This window comes from Perca fluviatilis, chromosome 1 (genome assembly GCF_010015445.1).
Source record: "Perca fluviatilis chromosome 1, GENO_Pfluv_1.0, whole genome shotgun sequence".
Classification (NCBI taxonomy): domain Eukaryota; kingdom Metazoa; phylum Chordata; class Actinopteri; order Perciformes; family Percidae; genus Perca; species Perca fluviatilis.
The window spans coordinates 18,652,883-18,674,614 of NC_053112.1; the positions used below are offsets into that span (position 1 = coordinate 18,652,883).

At 39.7% G+C, this 21,732-nt stretch overlaps 1 protein-coding gene and 1 long non-coding RNA gene across 2 annotated transcripts; one reads left to right on the forward strand and one right to left on the reverse strand.

Moving 5' to 3' along the window:
• Nucleotides 1-11,061: 11,061 nt before the first annotated feature.
• Nucleotides 11,062-11,625, reverse strand: LOC120545674. The gene is made up of 3 exons (XR_005636725.1): nt 11,534-11,625; nt 11,218-11,259; nt 11,062-11,089 (listed from the first exon to the last, which is right to left on the reverse strand). It is a non-coding gene; the product is annotated as an uncharacterized LOC120545674 (long non-coding RNA).
• A 3,389-nt stretch (nt 11,626-15,014) lies between these two features.
• Nucleotides 15,015-21,294, forward strand: LOC120557617 (phospholipid phosphatase 3-like). The gene is made up of 6 exons (XM_039798142.1): nt 15,015-15,527; nt 17,851-18,008; nt 18,118-18,404; nt 18,493-18,550; nt 20,091-20,267; nt 20,370-21,294. Exons 1-6 carry the CDS (start codon nt 15,275-15,277, stop codon nt 20,469-20,471), a joined length of 1,035 nt encoding a protein of 344 aa, XP_039654076.1. The 5' UTR covers nt 15,015-15,274; the 3' UTR covers nt 20,472-21,294.
• The last annotated feature ends 438 nt before the right edge of the window (nt 21,295-21,732 follow it).

Sequence of the window (21,732 nt, forward strand, 5' to 3'; positions counted from 1 at the left end):
TTTTTGGGTCAGTGTAGGCAACATGCAGTGAGCTGATCAGATTTAAGCTGTAAATGCAAAGATGCATAAATATATCTCAAGTCTATAGGCTTCTTCAAGGTGAGCAGAGCTGATGCACCAATTTTACTTTTGGGGTTTCGTTATTTGGTCACAAATTGATCACCAGTGTTACAGTGCAACTGGTGTAATTACTGGTGTAGGCTTTCCCTCCTCTGTACAACCCCGGCCTCCTACAGGAGATTTTACACTGGGATTTATGGTAATCACACTCAAATTGCTCCATGCTCAGCAAAACACGATCAGCTGATCAAATCCGCGCAGTTTGCAAAGAGAGAACTGTCAAGGGAATGTTTGAGGTTGTTATTGAAAGGGAAGTGCACAGTTACTGTACATAAAGACATACATAAGACGGGAAGTGTCTGTCACTGGCAAAGGTTCAGAAATAGATTTAGGCTATACGTTGACTGTGGACATGTCAATGTTGACAGTAATCATCAGACTACATGCAAAACAGTTAGGGTTAGGGTTAAAAAATTAACACTGTATAGGCCTACTACTACATTGTTGTATTTATAGTATGATGATGTATTGTTTTCAGGAACCAATGTTGCAATGCAGCTGTAAAGCGGGAAATCATTGAGCAACATGCAGTGATTGCAATATTCTTGTATGTGGTTTAATAAAGGTCTCTTGACATTACAAAAGTCCTCTCAAAATAAATACAATCTTTTATTGACTTTTAAATGGTGTTAAATCCCACTGAGAAAATTGTGTTCCTCTAAATGATGAAATATGTTATATATAATATATAATGTAGTGTATAAAGACATGTTCTATATTTAAATAAAAGGTAAGTTTGTTTATGTGAAACCTAACAAATGATACTTTCTGCTGTAATGACACTTTTTGTTGTGCTTATTAGTACTCCCTACTTCCTAATGTAGCCTACACATTAGTAAAATGTGGTAATAATATTGTAGTGGCAAAAAAAAATGTGAAACCTAACAAATGATACTTTCAAACTCTGAGCTTTAAACACTTTCATCCTCAGGCTGGAAAATGTTCTTTTCTGTGTTTAAACTGAAACAAGTGATGTTGTTGTGATGTTGTAGTAGATCCTATAAACATAGAGTTACAACAATTTGGACCAAAATGGCAAAAACTTCATCAGTCCCTAGCCTCGCACCCCTTAAAGTAAATGCTATTGTCATGTAATGTAATTGTAATTATCCAAAAAATAATAAATGTATTGTTAAATAAAATCCAGAGTAAAGGATCAATAGTAAAACAAGATTTGCCTGTAATTCATTAGATTGAGCAACATCATTTTTCACCCATTCAGAATAACATAACAAAAAACAAACTCAAATAATTAACCTCACTGGCTTTGATGTCTGAGAAATGCCTACAACAGTAATAATGTGTCAGTACTGTTAATGGTAAATATTTACATATACAGTGTTTGCTCTTGTGTAATATATTTTATGCTTATGTTCTTTTTCTTCTTGCTATATTGTAATGCTTTTTTTGGTTGCACAAAACTACAACAACAAACACTTGAAAAGTTTCATTTATATTTATTCTGTCAAGCAATGTCAAGATATGAAAAGTTATTGAGTAGATTTACTCATGTACTGTACTTACAATAAGTACTAGGAGGTTTTATGTTACATATTCATCTTTTGGCACACCTTTTCATGTTATCTAACTTTAACACCTACAGTATGGCTCCTGCTGGGAGGGGGAGAATCTCTCTTGAACGTTCCTCTTCTGAGGTTTCTTCCATGTTTTCCCCTACTGTGCTGAGGTTTTTTGGGGGGTTTTTTTTCTTACTACTGAGACCTTGTTTGTGATATTGCAATATGCACATATTTGACTTCTCCCAACACATTTAATGTTACAATATAACATAATCTAACTTTATGACATTTTGCAACATTTGCTAATTGCAAACAAGTGCTTCAGTAATTAAAATGTCATTAGTCATGGGGAATGACAAGTGAGAAATGGCAGTGGGTATGATAGTAAATAAATATGGGAAGTGTTTCTGTGGGGGAGTGACAGAGATCAGAAAGTCAACATGAAACAGAGAAAATGAGAAATTTGGCATTTAGCATTAGTATGACATAGACTAAATGTTCAGTTTGCAGAAGGTCATATGTTCCTGCAGGGCAAAAACCCATGTTGTCTGTTCCTTAATGAAACTAACACTTGTTTAAGCATAAGCAAACCATTAGGTACAACCACACAATAAATTACTCAAAAGTTTCCAGATTTGTTTAAGAAAGCTTAGTCTTGCCTTGCCTCGTCATCTGATCACTTTTTATTGCTGAATATAGTGCTGAAGTGTTTTGTGTGTAATAGAATAATTATATTTTAGTTTGTCTGTATGGACAATTAACATACTGTACTGTATGTAGTCGACTGCTGATGTATTGTATCAACCTGTGGTGGAAGGAAATCAGGAGTTCTGTCAGACCTCTGCTTTTCCACCTTTCATCAGAGGAAGTGACATCAGCATTACTCAGCGAGCTGTTGTAATGTGTCATACGGTGGAATGTAATAATTTCATAAATGGTTGCATATTTTCCTTAGTAAAAATAATGTACAAGAGAGAAGTTGAATAGCAACTTAAGAAATCAGTACACTTGCACACACAAACACACACATGTGCAGTTTCCATATCCATAGTTGGATTTTCTGTGGTCAGGATTGCGTATGGGCCTTTTTGACAACAACAAAAAACACCACCGTGTTGTGCTGGGGGTTCTCACAGGGAAGTTACTGTCTCTGTTTTCACTTCACAATTAGAAAATTATCTCTCTTTCTCTCTCTTTCTCTCTTTCGTTTGTGCTCTTTTTTTATTTTCCTTCACGTATTGAAATGAAACAAAATTTGCTGACCATCAGCAGAGTCGAAAACCGAAACCACCCTTGGCAGTGCTTTTGCTGCCCCCACAGCAGAGAGTTAAATGATATAACCTTTCCTTACAATTAATTTCACTACACTTCTCATGAACATAAAGGAACTTAAAGATATGACATGAACTTTTCCTTTGCTGTGAGGAAACTATTGTGTCCTTTTTCCCACGTGTTAATGAAAGTGTATGAACAATATTATCTTGATCTGTTGCTCACTATCAACCTCTCCCCTCCCAAAGCAAAGAAAAGAAAAGAAACAGGATTATATGTCAGGGTCAAAATACAAAGTCAATTTGTGTAAATAGAATCCTGGTACACTTCATCCCCTGTAGGACATTGTCCATTGTTGGAAAAACATGTTGATCCTTACCACAAGTTTATCGATACCTCGTAGCTATAGGTCAGTGGGTGGCAATACAGTATGCAATGAAACATGTTGGATGCTGTAATGACACTTTTTGTTGTGCTTATTAGTACTCCCTACTTCCTAATGTAGCCTACACATTAGTAAAATATGGTAATAATATTGTAGTGGCAAAATCACACCTTATATTAAATCCACTTCTGTCAGCAGTAGGCAAAATTAGTCTTGACTTGTTCTTTCTTTATTTTCACTTCTTTATTCGTTACAAACTTTACGTCATGGTCAAAAAAACATTTTGCCCAGCAGCTACCGCTGACCCACAACAGTTTTCTCTATCTAGCTGAAACATAGAACTAGAGTACATTAGATCTGCAACAACACACCTCATTGAATACAATATATGGCAACATCAAATAACTACAATAATACAGAAACTCAAAATCACCCCCAGTCCACTATGGCTCCTGCTTTTTTCGGCCCCTAATTGAGAGACAGTAAGGCAACCAATTACTCAAACAATAATACAGAAGAAACACTTTCACCTCTTTTTGTTTTGTTTTTTACACTTTAGTAAGATTCATAAGAATCTAGTTAAGAGTCTGTTTCACAAACAAGACAGAGTTTATCAACAGGTCTTTCTAGAGTGTTTGATTTTGTTTCGACCAACACTCTGCGAACAAGTCTCTTTGCATCTGGCATGGTCTGAATGACTCTACCTAAAACAGGAGTTTCTTGTGGCAGAGTCATCAACAATCACGAGTCAGTTTCCAATGTGTGTGCAATCTCTATGTGCACTGCTCTTGTTACTAGACATGTGGAAATCACACCATATCTTTTGACAGTTGAGCGCCCTCTTTTGACCAAAGATGGCCCAAAATAGTCCACTTCAACATGAAAAAATGGTGGCTTATCTGGTTGAAGCCTGTCTTTAGGCAGGTCAGCCATTTTTTGTACTTTTCTCCAGGCGTTGACCTTTCTGCAGACAAGGCATCTTGACCGGAACTTTGGTACAGTGGAATTTGCAGTGGGGATACAAAACCTTTGACGAAGCTGGTACAGCATATCATTTCTTCCACAGTGTCCAATCTTTTCATGAGTATCCCTAAGTATCAGAGTGGGGATATATGAATCCTTAGGTATAATAGCTGGATGCAAGACTTCCGCTGGCATAGAAGATTTGCTGAGACGGCTTCCAACTCTTAATAGCCCGTCTTACGGCTCGCAAGAAAATAGACCTATTGCATCTTTAGAAGAGTGGAGAGCTGCTTCCTGCACGCTTCTGGGACACGCAGCGTCGTGGGTGGTGGAATATGAAACATTAATTTGTATGCTCGTGGATTGCTTGCGGGGGCCGTAGCGCCTGGTGGAAAATAGGGGTTAGAGTTCCTTTGGCCATGTTTATTTTTTAGGCTTGCATTTGTTGCTCCACTGTTTGTTGTCTAATTTGACCAGTTTGGATATTTTTTGCAAACAACTCCTTTCTCATTTTACTCATATGCTTCAGCATTGCCTTGAGTTTCAGGACCCATGCCACAACCTTTTTCAGTTTGTACCAACTGGAATAGTAGTTGATAAGCTTTTTCACAGAGTCTGTGTTTTCAGCTACTCGAATGAGGTTTGTGGTAGCTGACTTTTTTACCTCCATATTATCTCCTTCAACCTCTAGCTGTTGAGGTCTCTCTGGCCACACATGCTCTGGTTCTCAAAGCCAAATATTCTCTGCCAATGCCATACAGCCTTTTCTGCCATTGACTTGTTTAGTGTTTGGTGGATTGGATGATTGAGGTTTGAAGAAACAAGACATACTGGCAATTCAACAATTTATTCATTTCACAAACAGGAGCCTCAGTAGCATGTGGAAGAACCATACACAGCCACAACAGCCTGGCATCTCCTCCTCATTCTGGTCACCAGCCTGGTCACACACTGCTGTGGGATGGCATCCCAGTCTTCAAGCAGCATTTGTCAGCCAACGTGGTTGTGTTGGTTACTCTGGCACGAACAGCACGCCCAAGCTGATCCTACAAGTGTTCAATGGGGTTTAGGTCAGGACTGCAAGGGCATGAAGATGTCGTTTAACTCAGCAGAGGAGGCAAACAAAGCTCTGAAATCTTCAGTGCTAGGACATGGGAAAGAAGATCCTAGGCAAGACCCACAGGTTTTGCAGGGGATGGAGGAGCAGTGAGAACCTTGGCTGGCTGGTCCGGGTAGGCTAACCTAGCAATATGCCATAGCATTATGGACAAGCCCAAGCGGTTTCTGATTAAGATACACAAATAATGTGGAATTATAATGCCCATATTTAATGCTGTCTTTTTTAAACTTTATCCTTGCACTGCTATATTTTTTATATTACTATGTTTACATTATTCTCTTATATTGTTCATATTTAATGCTGGTCTCTAGACTTTATCCTTGCACTATTGGACCTATTTGCACTACCATCATGACACACACACTCATACTGAATCACAGGGTCAGTTCCTGCCCTCTCACTGCAAGCATCTCATGCTTATACATCCCTTAGTACATTCATGTGGATTTTTTCTTTTATTTTATTTAGTATTTTTTCTTTTATTGTCCATGCTATTCATGTGGATTTGCTTTTGTATCATCCTGTTTGTGATGTATGTGAATGTTGTGTGTGATATCTTAAGCTACTTGGACCTTGAATTTCCCCTTGTGGATCAATAAAGTAACTATCTATCTATCTATCTATCTATCTATCTATCTATCTATCTATCTATCTATCTATCTATCTAATCATATAGTTTGTGTCTAATATAACATACCATAATGCAATGGCTCAGTTAACTTGTTCATTTTCAACGTTCAGCATGGTACAGAGGTTCATTTTCCATATTACAGCTAGGCCCACCGTGATAAGCGAAGCTAGTGGGTCTTAACGCTATTCCAATCAATTACTTTTCCAAATTACATTTAGTTTTTGGATGTTAGACAACAATACCTAAATTTGGGCCTGAATTGTTAATTGCTAGTTGGTTTTCAGTTCCTCATTTACATCATTAAACGTGTGTTAACATTAGTACTCTAAGGAGCAGGGTTGTTTATTACTGTATAGGGTGTGTGTTATGTTTGAGCGGGGGGAAATGTGAAGTAGGTGGACTGGGGAATATCTTTGACAAGCAAACTGCTGTATTTTCTATTTTACTTCTCTTTTTCTTTTTGTGGGCGTGTGCGTGTATACAAGTTCGGGGGGGGGGGGGGTGAGTGTTCGGTGCGTGACATTGCTGAGTGACGCTCACAGATGTTACAAACTAAAAGAGGGAGTGGGTGCCGGGATGTGGGGGCGGGGGGAGGGGAGGGAAGGGAACAGACAGGGCTCCACCAACAACGCAGAGGCCCAAATCCAGGGGAAGGTTAACAACACAGACACATTGGAACACTTTTCTGTTATGTCATTTAATGTTAGGGGACTAAACTCTCCTTACAAATGCTAAAAAATCTTAGACTTCTTACATAGAAAGAATGAAATATCGCACTGCTTCAAGAAACCCATCTCAAACCTAATGATGTAGCTAGAGTTCAGAATCACTTTTACAAGCCAGTTGATGCAGCGGCTGACGGTACTCGCACAAAAGGAGTTCTGATATTAATGAGATGAGGTATTAATCTTTTAGTTGAACGAACTGGCTCTGACAATGATGGACGTTTAGCTTTTTGCTGTACTTCCATTCAAGGTAAAAAAGTTGCTTTCATTAGCCTATATAGTCCAGTTGTATTTGAAGCAAATTTTTTCCCCTCAGTTACCTCGCAATTATTAAAGCTGAATGATTATCAACTATATGTGTCTATATAAGTCTCTTACAGTGGTATCAAACACTCAGGGATCTGTTTCCAAAGCACTGAACCTATTCATAGATGATTTGAATTTAATTGATGTATGGAGGGTGCATAATACATCAGCTAAAGACTATACTTTTTTCTCCTCAAGGCATAAAACCTTTTCACGAATAGATTACATTCTTGTATCATCTGTTATCTTTAGTACATTCAGTAGAGTTTCTGCCCAGACATTTATCCGATCATAATCCAATTCTGTCTACCTTTAATTATGGGGAAATCAAGACTAATTTTACTAGATGGAGGTTTAACAATTCCCTTTTAAAAAATGAGGAATTCCTGACACAGCTGAGACCAAAGTTAGAGGAATTTATAAATTTCAATAGGGACAGTGTCTCAGATGTGACTGTGGTTTGGGCCTCTATCAAGGGTTTCATACGGAATAATGCTATATGGTTCAGCTCTCACCTACATAAAAGTACATTGCAAAATATTTCCAAGTTAGAAGAGGAAATTAAGTTTTTGGAAAATGATCTGAAAAGAAATTACCCCTCAGCAAAAGAAAACCAGCTTAAAACAAGACAGGCAGAACTGAATGATTTATTAAGACGTAGGGTGGAATATATGATCCATATAACCAAATGCAAGTACTATGCAGAGGGCAGCAGGCCAAGCCATTTGTTGGCACTAACCCCAAAGCAACAGGAGGCAAGAAGAACTATACCAGCAATTAGATGTTTTAGACGTGGTGTCGTGTCCTCAACAGAAGAAATCAATGAGACACCTGTATACAAAATTCTGAAACAGACTTCACTAACTTTTTTAAATTGAACAGGGGGCTTTTGTTAGGGACCTGAATACGGCCTTGATTACAGTTATTCCTAAACCTGGTAAGGACCCCTTAGAGTGTGCCAGTCACGGCCCAATATCTTTGATAAATGCTGATCTCAAGATATTCTCCAAGGTTCTGACCAGTAGACTCGAGAAATTAATAGGGAAAATAATTAGCCCAGATCAGACAGGTTTTATGAAGGGACGTTTGGCCTCCGATAATCTTCGCCGGCTACTACACGTATTGAGTGCATCACATAAAATCCCACCTGACTGTGGTCTATTATTCCTAGATGCCGAAAAGGCGTTTGACTGTTTGGAATGGCCATGTCTCTGGAGGTTCATGAAAGAATTTAAGTTTGGCAATAAATGTATCAATATGATTCAAACGCTGCATACTAATCCATCGGCCCGCGTATGCGTGGGGGGTGGAAATTTGCCTACAATTTCTCCTATTTCAGTAGGTATGACATCTCATTCAATATTGCTCTATGTGAATGATACATTCATTTATATGGCAAATGTTCAGTACACTCTCCCATGCGTTTAAAATGCAGTAGAGTCATTCAGATATCTCTCTGGATACAAAGTTAATCTGTCAAAATCAGCGCTTATGCTTATCAGTACGGATCAAAGTAGGCTAACTGTCCCGGCTCAGATTAATGTTGCAATTGAGGTCCTCTACCTGGGTGTTAGGGTTAATACTTCCCCATTGTCTGTTACTAAAATAAATTATTCTTCAATTTTGAAAAGAACAGAAGAAGATATTAATAGATGGAGATGTTTACCAAGTTCAGTGCCACCCAGTATAGCAGTCCTCAAAATGAACATTTTACCTTGCATTAATTTTATGAGTTCAATGATCCCACTGGCACCTCCAGCAGGATATTGGCAAAAATTGGACACTTAAGTTACACAAGTAATTTATGGAATGGTAAACGCCCGCAATTGAGGTGTTCAGCCCTCCAGGTCAATAAGATGGATGGAGGATTGGCGTGACCTAACTTTAAGCTTCATCATTGGGCACTCATTTAAAAAAGTTTAAGATGCTGGATGGAGGAGGATAACACTTCTTCTTGGAGAAGTATAGAACAAGGCTTAATAGCACCAATATGGTTGAAAGACTTTCCTCTGATAGGTATGTCTACCAAAAAATGTGCGTTACATTATGGTCCGATCTTGACGTATATGATACAAGTATTAAGAGCAGCAGAAAAATTCTTAAAATTAAAAATATATGGTGCAAGGCATCCCCATTATGGTATAATAGTCACCTTCTATCTGGGGGAAAACCATTTGCTAACAAACATTGGGAAGATAAAGGGATTAATACCCTTCAGGATGTTAGTGGGGAAAGCGCTATTCTTGACTTTCAAGAATTGGTGTCTCAATATGTTGACAAGCACTCCCTTTTGTTTTACTTCAGAATGAGATCAGCCTGTAAAGCCTACAGTGTTCCTTGGGGGTCTAATATAAAGGACCATCCCATTTTGAGTTGGATACATAATTCTCCCAAGAAGATGGTGTCATATCTGTATGATAAATTAAATTCCCAGAAATATATGCCCACACCAGGAATGAAAGCCTGGGATAGAGATAGTGAAGTGGGACAGGACTTAGACTGGTAGGCTATTTGGGGTAATGTGGCTGGTGCCTCCAAAAACCCAAATCACAGGTATAAACATTTGAAATTCTGCCATAGGGCCTATTTCAATCAGGAGAGACTTCATTGCAGATATCTAATGATTTATTGTACATGTGCATGAAATGTACAGTACAGTCTTTGGAGATTAGACTCCACCATCATTTAAAAATTAATAAATTAATAAAAAGGGGTAGGGCCAAAGTATGAACCCCCCGATGGAGTCTAAACACTGATGGTGGCGTGAGGAGCCCGAAGACCAACGCTGAAGGCCGCCGGGAGAGGCCTGCTGGAAGAGGACCCAGGAGCCGTGAGGGGCGAAGACCGGAGGAGCAGGGGAGGAGGAGGGTGGTGCTCGTATCCTGAAATGACAACTGAGCAGCAGAGAGAGAGACAGGTTTAAAACAGGGATGTCGTGCAGTGATTAGCTCGTGAATTTCATGGCCGCTTCTGATTGGTTAAGACTAAAGTGAACACCTCAACAGCTGATCCATTCAGGGGAATGAGAAGTGATTATGTTTAAGTCGTCGTCCTGAAAGAACTTTCGCTTAAGCTCCATTTAACACCGAGAATAAGACACCAAATGGGTTTGGTTTCTAACCCATATTGTTATTCTGCCCCCAGGGAACCATTGGCTCCTTTATGCATGTTATGTGGGAATGTCCAGGGTACCTAGTTTGTGGAGGGAGGTGATCGGTACTATTGCCAATTTAACAGGGGTTCAGTTCCCAATGGATCATGCTGTGCATCTCTTAAACGATGTGAAATTTCCAACATGTCATCACACAGGCGCTCGGGATAGTCCTGATTAAACTACTGTAACAAAAGCTTTACTGAAATGTGACTTACTGTATCTCGTAAAACACCCACAGTCTTCTGAGTCAGCGTCTGTGCGATCTTCAAATAGACCATTGACAATCCATCCGAGAGCAGTTCCGACAGGATATGGCCCATTGCCCCTGCGTGGCGGTTTTTGGCATGGGCAAACCAGGCAGCAGCCCGGGGCGGCATTTTTTCATTACTCATGGGGGGGCGGCACGATAACTTAAAAAAAAGGTGGGGAACAGGGGACCACGAGCCTCCTTGAGCGCAGGGGCGCAACTACCCAGTGTCAGAGGGGTATGCAGCGCCCCCCCCCCCCAAAAAAAAAGAAAGTGCTGGACATCATCATGTATGGGCTTTAATAATAATAAAGGTTTATATTAAAGTATATCAGCGACGTTAACGGTTGCACGGTTGCCCTTGGCAACCAAATTGTGACAATTGGCAACCTAATCATCACCCCTGGTTGATGTGATTTGAGTGGTGGTGGCTTTCCATCTCTGTCTGCACTATTTCTTCCCCCAAAAAGGACATAGTGAATAGGTTGGTCAACAGAACTTCAAACCATACTGGACATTTAGTTTTGTGTGGTCTAACTAATAGAACTCCTACCTGATGCCATCACTGGTCTCATCTCTACGTGATGCCATCGCCAACCTCATGACACCCTCTGTCTCATTCACTCCGTGCCTGTGTTCTTCTCCACTAAGACATATTGTCAAACAAACATTATGTAATAGATTTTTCATTAGTTTTTCCATATCAATATTTAAGAAATGAATCTGTTGGTATCAAGTGGCTCCCCCTACACTTCCACCTAATGTTAGACTTACCTGTTGCCTTCCCCTGTCTTTCCTGGTCCACCATCCTCACACCTGAATGAAATGAACTCACTTTTAAATATAGCAGCCTAAATTCAATTCTTAAATCAGCCTAGTGATGGCATCAGATAAGATAACTATTATGCAGTAAGGTTGTGCTGCTGTTGAAATTACATTCACATTTTGTATTTTAAATATTTATATATGTTTTTCATATTTATTTATTTTTCTTCTTGTCATGTATTGTGCATGCTACCTTATATTTACCAATCTGTTAACATCAATATTTGCGAGCCTCCAAGCACAGACGTCACACTTTAAATCCTACCTGTTGCCTTTCACCATCCACTTATTTAACTGCTGTCGCATCCCTTGACATGTCATCTCCTTTTCCCTCTTTCTTTTTCTATTTTTAGCCCCAACAGCTGTTTTGCTTTGCTCTTTTTCCATAGACGGCAACTTACTACTTCAAGTGCGCGTTCGTACCTGCTCACTCAGCCCCCCCCCCCCCCTTCTATGTCAACATTCTTTGATAGAATCTTATGAGACAGGGCGCCTTATCTAGCCTGTTAGTCCTCTAAAATGTTATATAATAACATTGAGGAAATGCAGAAATGATTTACAAACGCACAACAGCAGCTAAATATAAATATTTGTATTATTTTCTTTTTAAACATCGCTTTGGCGCCACTGCTTGAGCTCATCACTTTTATGCATGATAAGGATCTATCGGAGATCTTCTCCAACTTTTGGATTGATTTTAGGATTGCACTTGTCAGTCACTGTGGCGCCAGCAGACAGGAGCTTTTCAAAACTAAAGTTGATCAAGTCATACCTGAGGTCAACCATGTCCCAGGAACGGCTCACTGGCCTTGCCGTCATCAATATCAATCACTCAATAGGGGAGCAGATATCATACGATAACATCATTGATGATTTTGCATCAAGGAAAGTCAGAAAGGTCCGGTTTTAGTTTTAGTTTGTGTTTTCTGTTCTTAGTGCTATAGTGTAATAATTAGATTCTCTTTAGTGGGTTTTCACATTTGTGTGATGAAAGATTTATGCTATTTAGAATAGGCCTATTTATTCTATATTTTATTTGTATATTATTATTGTATTATATTATTGTTGCTCTCTGCTCTTGTTACATTTTTCATATATCTGATTGCATATATTCTTGGCACATTTATATATATACTGTATATATTATTATAACAACATAAGTGAAAGAGAAAATTATATTTCTCAATTGCACCAATCCTTCAGTAGAACATTTGAAAAACACACTTACTTCCAGTTATTTAACTATTGCAATTATCAGAATCAGAATCAGCTTTATTTGCCAGGTATGAGGACACATACAAGGAATTTTGCTTTGGATTATACAATGCTCACAATGTGCTTACTCGTACAAAACAAACAACAAAAACAAACAATAATTGCAACAGGAAACACTTTTTAAGGTGCACAATCTCTACCTCCAACATTGCCAAAAGACAATTAACACAATTCTGCACAAAATATGACAGTATAAGTTATCTGAACTTAAATAAATATACACTATATATATATAAAAAAAATATATATATATCATATATAGATATATTTTCTTTTTCCCCCAATGAGAAGTCCAACATCTGCGTTAATGGTTGACAGTCTGACTTCACTGAGGTAGGGCTCAACATATCCTCTTGTGATGGAAAATTCTTCTGTGACACTGGAATGCTTTTCTGAGACATTAGGCAAGTCAATGAAGATGTTGGTGTTGAGCCCACTAACTTCCAAGTCTGTAAGCAGATAGCTTTCCACGTGATGCTTGGGGCTCATGGTTTTCAGCTCAAGTTGAGTGTGTCTACCCTGTAGGTTTAGCTGCCTTGCAAATGTATCAGTGAAAAATGTTGCAGCGCTACCTCCATGAATGCGTAGGTCTCCACAATGTTGCTGCCTTTCTTTGACTTCACTAAGACCGGCACAATAGAGAGAATGCAGTCATCTCTGGCCCCAGTATAAGCACTTGTTTCACTGACAGCAACTGAAGATCTTGAAGCTGTTGGGTGTATGATAGCTCCATCCTGCACCTTTTCCTTCTTGTTTTGCAAAATGCAATAAGATTGGATATTTCTGAGCACAAACATGGCATTTCATCCTCTTTTTACACTCTTTGCTTACATGCCCTTTAACTAAGCATCCAAAGAGAAAATGTTCTCCTTGTGTGGACTTCCTTTATCTTTTCACATTCGTGTGGTTTCTTTCACAGAACAAGCATAGTTTACTGAAAGCACTGTTGGGATGTGTAGTTACAACTTTTGTTTTTGGTACGTTGACTTACTCGGTTCTAACTGGAGTAAGCATTAGTGGCAAAGCTATTTCCCTTTTTTCCTTCTGTCTTTGTTCGTTGCTTGAATTTGAGTTTTCCTTTGTCCTTTTTTCAGCTGCTGTAAGCTCAAGAAGGTCTCCAAACAGTGGATCCATAGTGACTTTAGCTTGCTTGTCTACAAATTTGACAAGGTCAGAAACTTCGCTCTGCTCCCTCTACTCTTGTGTATCTCATACGCTTACCAGATCCTTTGGTTCACCCATTGTGTATTGCTCCAGGAAGTGTAATTTATCTGAATCACATTCAGCTCTGAAGTTGATGGTTTGTTCAAAGGCCTTTAAAAAAGATCGGAATTCCAGCGTATCACCATGGAAAACGGGAATGTCTCTTTGTGGCAGGCAAGACTGCTTTTTACAAGCAGCTCTGTGATATCAGTTTGTCGTTTTATCACTCTGCACAGCTCCTTTGGGTCATTATCCTTTTGCAAAGGCTCTGAAGGAGGTGCAGAGGTTGGTCTCTCCACTCAACACGTACCTTGGGTTTAGCTCCAAGTGAATTGGTTAAAGGCAATGTATTATCTTGGTATTTCAGCTTAGGTATTGAAGTCCCACTTCTGGTTTTGCCTTCGTCATCGTCCTGCACAATTGCATTTGACGTAGCAATGTAAACCTGTTGTGAAGGAGATTCATCTTCTGCATAAACTTTAATTCTTGCAGTAGAAGCGGCCAACTCTGTTTCAATCTCCAACTGTTCTTTGTCAGCCACTAACTTGGCTTCTTTCAGTGTCTGTGCCTGCTTTTCCTTTAACACTGCTGCCTTTGCAACAAGAGCTGCTCTATTGGCATCCTCTCTCAGTCGTGCTGAAGTAGCAGCCGACACGAACGATTTCACACTGCTAGAACGACCAGATGACCTTCCAAATCTTTGTTTTACAGACACATTTGAGACACCATAGAAGTTACTTCTTTTTTTATGCAGTTTTGTTTCTTTAATCCATTTCTCGGTTCTGTTCATCAAATCTTTACAGTTCGATACCTTGGGCTCAAACCAGTATGTTTGGTCGATCTCATGTTCTTCTTTCAGATGAAGTTTTACTGACTCATTAAGTTCAGTAAATTCCTCATACAGTTTTTTGTAAAGCTTTATCTCATTTTGTTCAATATGTGTCAAATTAGCATAATTCTATTAAGGCACTCAATTTGGTTGGACTTTACAGTTAACAATCTTAACTTTACTCTATAAAGGTAACAGGTGAATCATAGTGATGGAGAAATATCTAACAGATTGCATCGATGTGGGTCTACCAACGTCACTGTGACACACATCTGATGCACGTTGTGCTCTTCCTCTCACAAACTCATAAAGTTCGTGGAAGTTATAGTCACCTAATTATATATTACCAAGGCTAGGAAGAAAGAGAGAAAGAGAGAGAGAGAGAGAGAGAGAGAGAGAGAGAGAGAGAGAGAGAGAGAGAAAGAGAGAGTGGTGGATTGCGCAACCAGTTAGAAGTGTTCCCCTCCACCGTGGTGCATATCTTTAAGGTGACTGATATCCTGCAACGAGTCAGGGCGAGCCTTGCAGACTCTGTGATGAAATTAAAAATGCGTAAAAAAGAAATTTTACTGTGACAGTCAGTGAGGCGACACGTGCCGTGGAGTGGGGAGCATCATAAATACTGTGTCAACCTGTGGACTTTTACAAGCTCTCCGCAGCTCTGCACATGAGTAGTTCAAGGACGCTCCCTAGTTTCTGATGCCAACACATTTAACTCCGAGCTTCCACCCGCAAAGAATCGTCATGTTGGATACGTTTGGGCCGCAGAGCTCCGGTGTGCCAGTCTCTAGCGCGGACCTCCAGCTCAAACTGACGGACATCAAGAGCAGCCTGTCCGCGGCAGAGATGGGGATGAAGGACGGCACAGGGAAGAATCTCATAGAAATAACAGGTCCGGCTTTATCCAAAAGAAAACTTCTGGTCGGCCTAGATCTCCTCTGCCTCATCCTGGGTAAATATCAAAATATACAGCAACAATACTTCACATCTGTTATTGCACTTGTTGAATGCATTGCTGTGTAGGTAGGCTAGAACTTTATGTACTTAAGGAAACCGTGGGGTGAACTCGATATAACAAAGTCACCTGTGCAATAATATTAATCCCAACAAAATGGAGCCATTATAACATATCTTTAAATTAATAATTGCTTAGTGTGGTGTACGGCTATTGTTTGCACTGGACTGCATTATATCCTTAGGCGTTTCTGTTATTTTGTCCAAACACAGTAGGGTGAGGTGAGTAGGTCATATAACCTACTTACAGTAATTAATTCATCATGTATGCATTTGTAGAGCTGACACGAACAGTTGAATAATCAATTGAATTTTCTCCAGCTTCTCAATTATGATGATTTTCTGCTCTATTGTCTAATGTGATTATAAATGTGAATATCTTTAGACTTGAGGGTTGGACAAAACAAGAAATCTGATCTGATCATTGTGGGGTGTTATGAAATTTTATTAATCAAATAAATCAAGCAATAAAACTAATAAGTTTGATATCTGTTCAGACAATAGACAATATCTTTTAACTTTGAGTACTACAGATGAATTCCCTTAAAAAAATGTATTCCTTCCTACAAAGTGTAGCTCTGGTAAGGGTGGACTTCTGTTCCTCATTGTTTCCGTCCCTTTTTAATTTAATCAACAAAGCCAGTTAGTGGCTACAATTAGGCATGGTGATCACGCATGTGGGCCTGCAGAATATGAGCAACTTAACACCAAAAAAAGAAAAAAGATTTTCAAGTTCTCTCTCCATCTCCATGTATTCTTGGCTCTCTTTTTTCTACTTGTGCACACTCTTGAGCGCTCCATGCCAGCTGGTTTGTGCTTTGCCCAGGGAATTCTACAGTTTCCATGACAACCTCCAGTTCTCAGGGTAGAGCCGGGCAAGGGGGAATTGTATTTGTTATAAATAAATATATGCACGATCTACTGTGTGTGTGTGTGTGTGTGTGTGTTGTGTGTGTGTGTGTGTGTGTGTGTGTGTGTGTGTGTGCGCGTGACTGTAATTGTTGTTCCCTCCCATGGTCCCTATATGTGACCATAGTAGGTTATATAATGTCGGCTAATTGGAAAAAGCTGGACGGAGAGGTAGTCAGTATAACAACAGATTGGAGCCAGGGGGAAGGACACCGAGAGACAAACAGAGATTGTGTGAGGCTGAATCTGGCTTTGGTCTGATGCAGCATTTGCTCTTTGTTTTCTAGGGAAGAGTTCTGAACTGAAGTCACAAACAACCTCCCCTTTCTCTTCCCATCAACAGAAATGCAAATACACACACACACACACACACACACACACACACACACACACACACACACACACAATTCAAGCTGGGTAAATCCGGGTCTTTCCATGGAATATTCAACCTTTTTTTCCTGTAAAACTATTTTACCTCGTTTGACATCTCTCTGTGTCAGATTCCCCTTCTCGTTTTAATATAGCCTTGAATTTCTGTTACCTCCTCTTTTCTTTTTCATTTTAGACCGTATTACTTCTATCTGTGATTACATACTTAATGTGTGGTGTGTGACAGGGATGAAGATAAAGAGTCTAGGGGGTCATATCTGCACTGGTGCTGGGTATCGAACATCAATTCATTTGGGAGTAATGATAAGACTATTAAAGCTGTTACGTACTGAAAACAACTTGTACTCTTCTTTATTTGATCAGATTTAAATCGTGCTTTTTTTCTGCAAAGTTCTTGCATTGCTGCTTGTGTTTACGCAACATTATACATTCAAGGGGTTTGGCTTCTTTTGTTAAACGATTGTTGTTCAGCCATGCATTATTTTGAGCAAAAATGCTAACATTGCTCATAATGACCTAGTGTTACCATACTGATTTTTAACAGTTAATTCTCCTTTGTCCCATCTCAGTTTAGCATGTACTGTATGCTAGTTAGCACTAGTAACAAAGTATAGCTGAGACTGATGGGAATGGCATTGGTTTTGCAGTTATTTGGTCCATAAACCAAAGTTTTCGGCAAATGACATGTTGACCTCATGATTGTGCTAGATGAAAGGTCCGTGGATCGCCATAGTCATATCCCTCTGGTGAATGTTCGCTGAAACATTATTGGCAATCCATCCAATAGTTGCTGAGATATTTCAGTCTTTTTATCCTCTAGTTTTGTTCCTCTTTTCTCTTCCCACGAATCATCTCCACTTTCCCATCACAAAGAGGAATGTCTATACTCCCACTGGGGTCTGTTGGGATATCAAATAATCCTCCCTTCTCCTCCTCCTCCTCCTCCTCCTCCTCCTGTGCAGCTTCCATTCCTTTCTTTGCATGTGAGCTGAAGGCAGTGAGTCCTTACAGAAGGGGCTTCATGTGCGGGGACCCCAGCATCACCTATCCTTATCTGCACCGAGAGGCCATCCCAGACGAATTACTCATCACCGGTGGCATCATCATCACCGGCCTCACTGTGAGTGCTCATCATCCTGATCATCCCTGTGTCGTGACAGTCCATTATTTATTTTATACAATGTGAGGATAATGTAATACAATGGTTCTGACTAAGTGTCCACCTCCAGATCGCCCTCGGGGAGTGTTATCGAGTTCGTTTCAGAGGCGTCAGCTCCAAGGCCTTTGTCAGGAACCTGTATGTGTCCTGTCTGTACAAGGAGCTGGGCTGCTTCCTGTTCGGCTGCTGTGTCGGCCAGTCACTGACCAACATGGCCAAGCTGAGTGTTGGGAGGCTGCGACCGCATTTCCTGTCTGTGTGCGGTGTCACCTATGCGTCGCTTAACTGCACACCTGGAACCTACATTTCAAAAGTGATCTGCCGCCATCCTGACCACCGGTTAGAAGACGAGGCCAGGTGTGTGCGCGTGTGTTTTATGTTTATGCATGTGTAATGTATAATGCGTTTGTTCTGTGTTATTCTAAATACTTCTCCAATTTTTTAGGAAGTCCTTCTTCTCTGGCCACGCTTCCTTTGCGATGTACACAATGCTCTATTTAGCAGTGAGTATTTATATCTATCTATCTATCTATCTATCTATCTATCTATCTATCTATCTATCCATCCATCTATCTATCATCTATCCATCTATCTGTTGCTCTATCTTTCATACATTTTCTCCCACACATACACACTCAAACACTGACAAACACAATTTACTGTCTCTCCAATTTCCAATTACCATCTCTCTATAAAATGTAAAGAGAGAATGAATAAAACAGGGAGCCATCATCAGTCCAGTTAGCAGTAGAAAGCGAGGGAATAAAAAAGAAGAGGGAGAAAGACAAGGACTAAAAAGGAGAAATGGGACAAACAGAGACAGCTTTGTTCTGCTGTGGGAGGAGTGTGACCTCGCCTCACCGCCTCACTGCTCTCCTCCATTGTGTGTGTGTGTGTGTGTGTGTTGTGTTTGTTTGTGTGTGTGTGTGTTGTGTGTGTGTGTGTGTGTGTGTGTGTGTGTGTGTGTGTGTGTGTGTGTGTGTGTGTGTGTGTGTGTGTGTGTGTGTGTGTGTGTGTGTGTGTGAGTGAGCGAGCTCCTGCATTTATATGTTTGTTTATGGTAGCTTATGTGTGTCCCGGTGCAAGTGCCTGCATATGTGCGCATACAGCATATTAATGTATGTGTGCCATCCTGTGTGTGTGGGAAATCTTGGCTTGCTTGTGAAAAAGGGAAGATGAAAAACAAGGCCTATCCAATGCACCAACAAGACTGTTTATCTTTCTTTTCACCTTAGCCTGAGATCTTAGAAGCTCCATCAAGTGCACTGAATTCTGAATCCATATTTGACACACTGAATCTCATGAATTTGGAGGGAAATTGTGTCTATGTTAACATTTAAATACACTGAGCCTCTAATCCATTCTTAGATAAAATCCAGTATTTAAATAAAGACTGGAACAACTGCAATCAACTAGTGTTAGACAGTTTGCCTAAAAAAGACTTGATGAGGGTTACCAACTGGGCAAAGCGGGCAACTGACTCGACCCTCGGGGCAAAAAGGCTTCAAATTCATTGTGTGGCAATTAAGTTTATTGTAATTTTATTAAGTGCCCATTTGTTTGGTAATACTGTATGCACTACTAAAACACAATATAAACCTAAATAATAGGGGCATCACCCACATTATAACATAATCTTGGGGTTCCGTCTTGGAAAATGGCCTTGACTTAAAATCAAGTTGTAAGGCCTTTGTTGTTTCAAGCATAAAATAGGTAAAAAATGCTAAAATATACTTATGTATGGTATTTACAATGGGGAGAATTATGAATATAGGCCAATCTTTAATATAAGTGTTTCAATGTAATGTATACTACATAATATAGTATAGTATTCCTTCATACATTCAGAGTTCCTTCAAATTTGCTGTAAGATTTGTATTGTTTGGGGATCTATATTAAATCGTACTTATGATAGACTTTTTATTCATGTTCAAAAACACATTCATAAATGAGGCCAACTGCAAATATATTGGTTGTTATTTACAGTAACAGATTACCTTATTGTCATTTGCAATAAATAACATGTTGATTTTTGTCATGTAGTTTTACCTGCAGGCGCGGTTGACATGGCGTGGGGCTCGGCTGCTGAGGCCAGCGCTGCAGTTCTTCCTGGTTCTGCTGGCAGTCTACACTGGTCTGACCCGCATCTCAGACTACAGGCACCACCCGTCCGACGTGCTAACAGGCTACATACAGGGAGCCCTCACTGCTTACTGGGTGGTCAGTATACCTTGCCTGCTTGTTTTTGTGCATTGGTTGGGTGTCCACACGTCAACGGCTGTTAAAATCTTAAAGTTTGGTGTGTGTTTGTGCGTTTCCCAGGCCTTCCACATCTCGTCCATGTTTAAAAGCGAGTCGAGTTTAGATCTGTCTCCGACAGAGACCCTGGACAGCCCCTTGTCGCCCCACCACACTGTCTGCTAAACCTCACCTCCACCAACCCCTGCATGGACCGACATCCACCTGCTGCCTGTAATATAGCTGGATAGACAAGAAATTTGAAGAATGTGAGACCATTTCCTGTGAAGTCAAACCACATACCTCAGTATTGGGACAGAGTGTGAGAGAGAGTAGAAATTGTGTGATACTGTATGTGGCTCAAAAGACAAAACATATGAACTGGGAGAAATGAAGAGGGAGGGTGCTGAAAACAATACTGACTGCTTGGTTGGAGTGTTTTGTAAGCAGCCGAGCACTCAACCTTTTTTCCTTGTTACTAGCCTTCACATGTGATACTTACCTGTGAGATGAGACGACTGAATCCTGCAAAAACAAACAGCAACTACCACTCTATAGGTCACCTGTAAATATATACAGATTTTGTACAACTGAATGATACTGTAAAAGCACTTTTTGATTTCCATTTTAGTGTTACTAATTACCACTTTGTAGTCATTTGGTAAGTAGGATGTATTATATTTTATACAAACATGTTATATATGTTGTAGTGTAGTTTTGTTTTTTTACATGAACCCATTGAATGTAAAGGTATTTAAGGAAAGCACAAATAGCAAGAAAGCAACTCTGTGATACCATTTAGATGTGGTAGGATGTGTCCGTCTTTCTGTGTGCAGTGGGTAAGTTTAATAATTAGAGAACGACAATGAGAATGTCAACACAATAGATATAATCCATATATGAGCACGGACGCTACTAGCTCATGAATGCTAATGAATGTTAATGTTAGACTACTTGCCACTCCAAGAGCACACAGATCATTAAAGAAAAATGTGATTTCTTTTTTTAATCATTGTCTCTTTAAGTTCAGTTTGTGACCTTCTTCTTTTTCAACATTGGATACACATTTTGAGAATAACATGTTTGATGTTGTTGCATAATCTTTTAAAAGATGATTACTGTACATCCTCTAAGTTAATTGAGTTATTTGGCCGCTAATTTTTCAACAAAAAGTGAAAAGTGAAAGTGAAAAATAATTTGTGTATCCACCCTGTGATTTGGATTCGTTCCAAAAATCTAATGTGTTGTCCCTTGGCCCACACACCCTTCCACAGAGTTTCATGAAAATCAGCCAGTCATTTTTTTTTTTTTCTGCAATCCTGCTGACAGACAACCAAACCAGCAAACCGACAAACCGAGCCAGAAACATAACCTCACTGGCAGCTAAAAGATGATAAAGGGGACTAGAGAATCTGGAATCTTTTTCACTTTATCGTCACACAGAGTC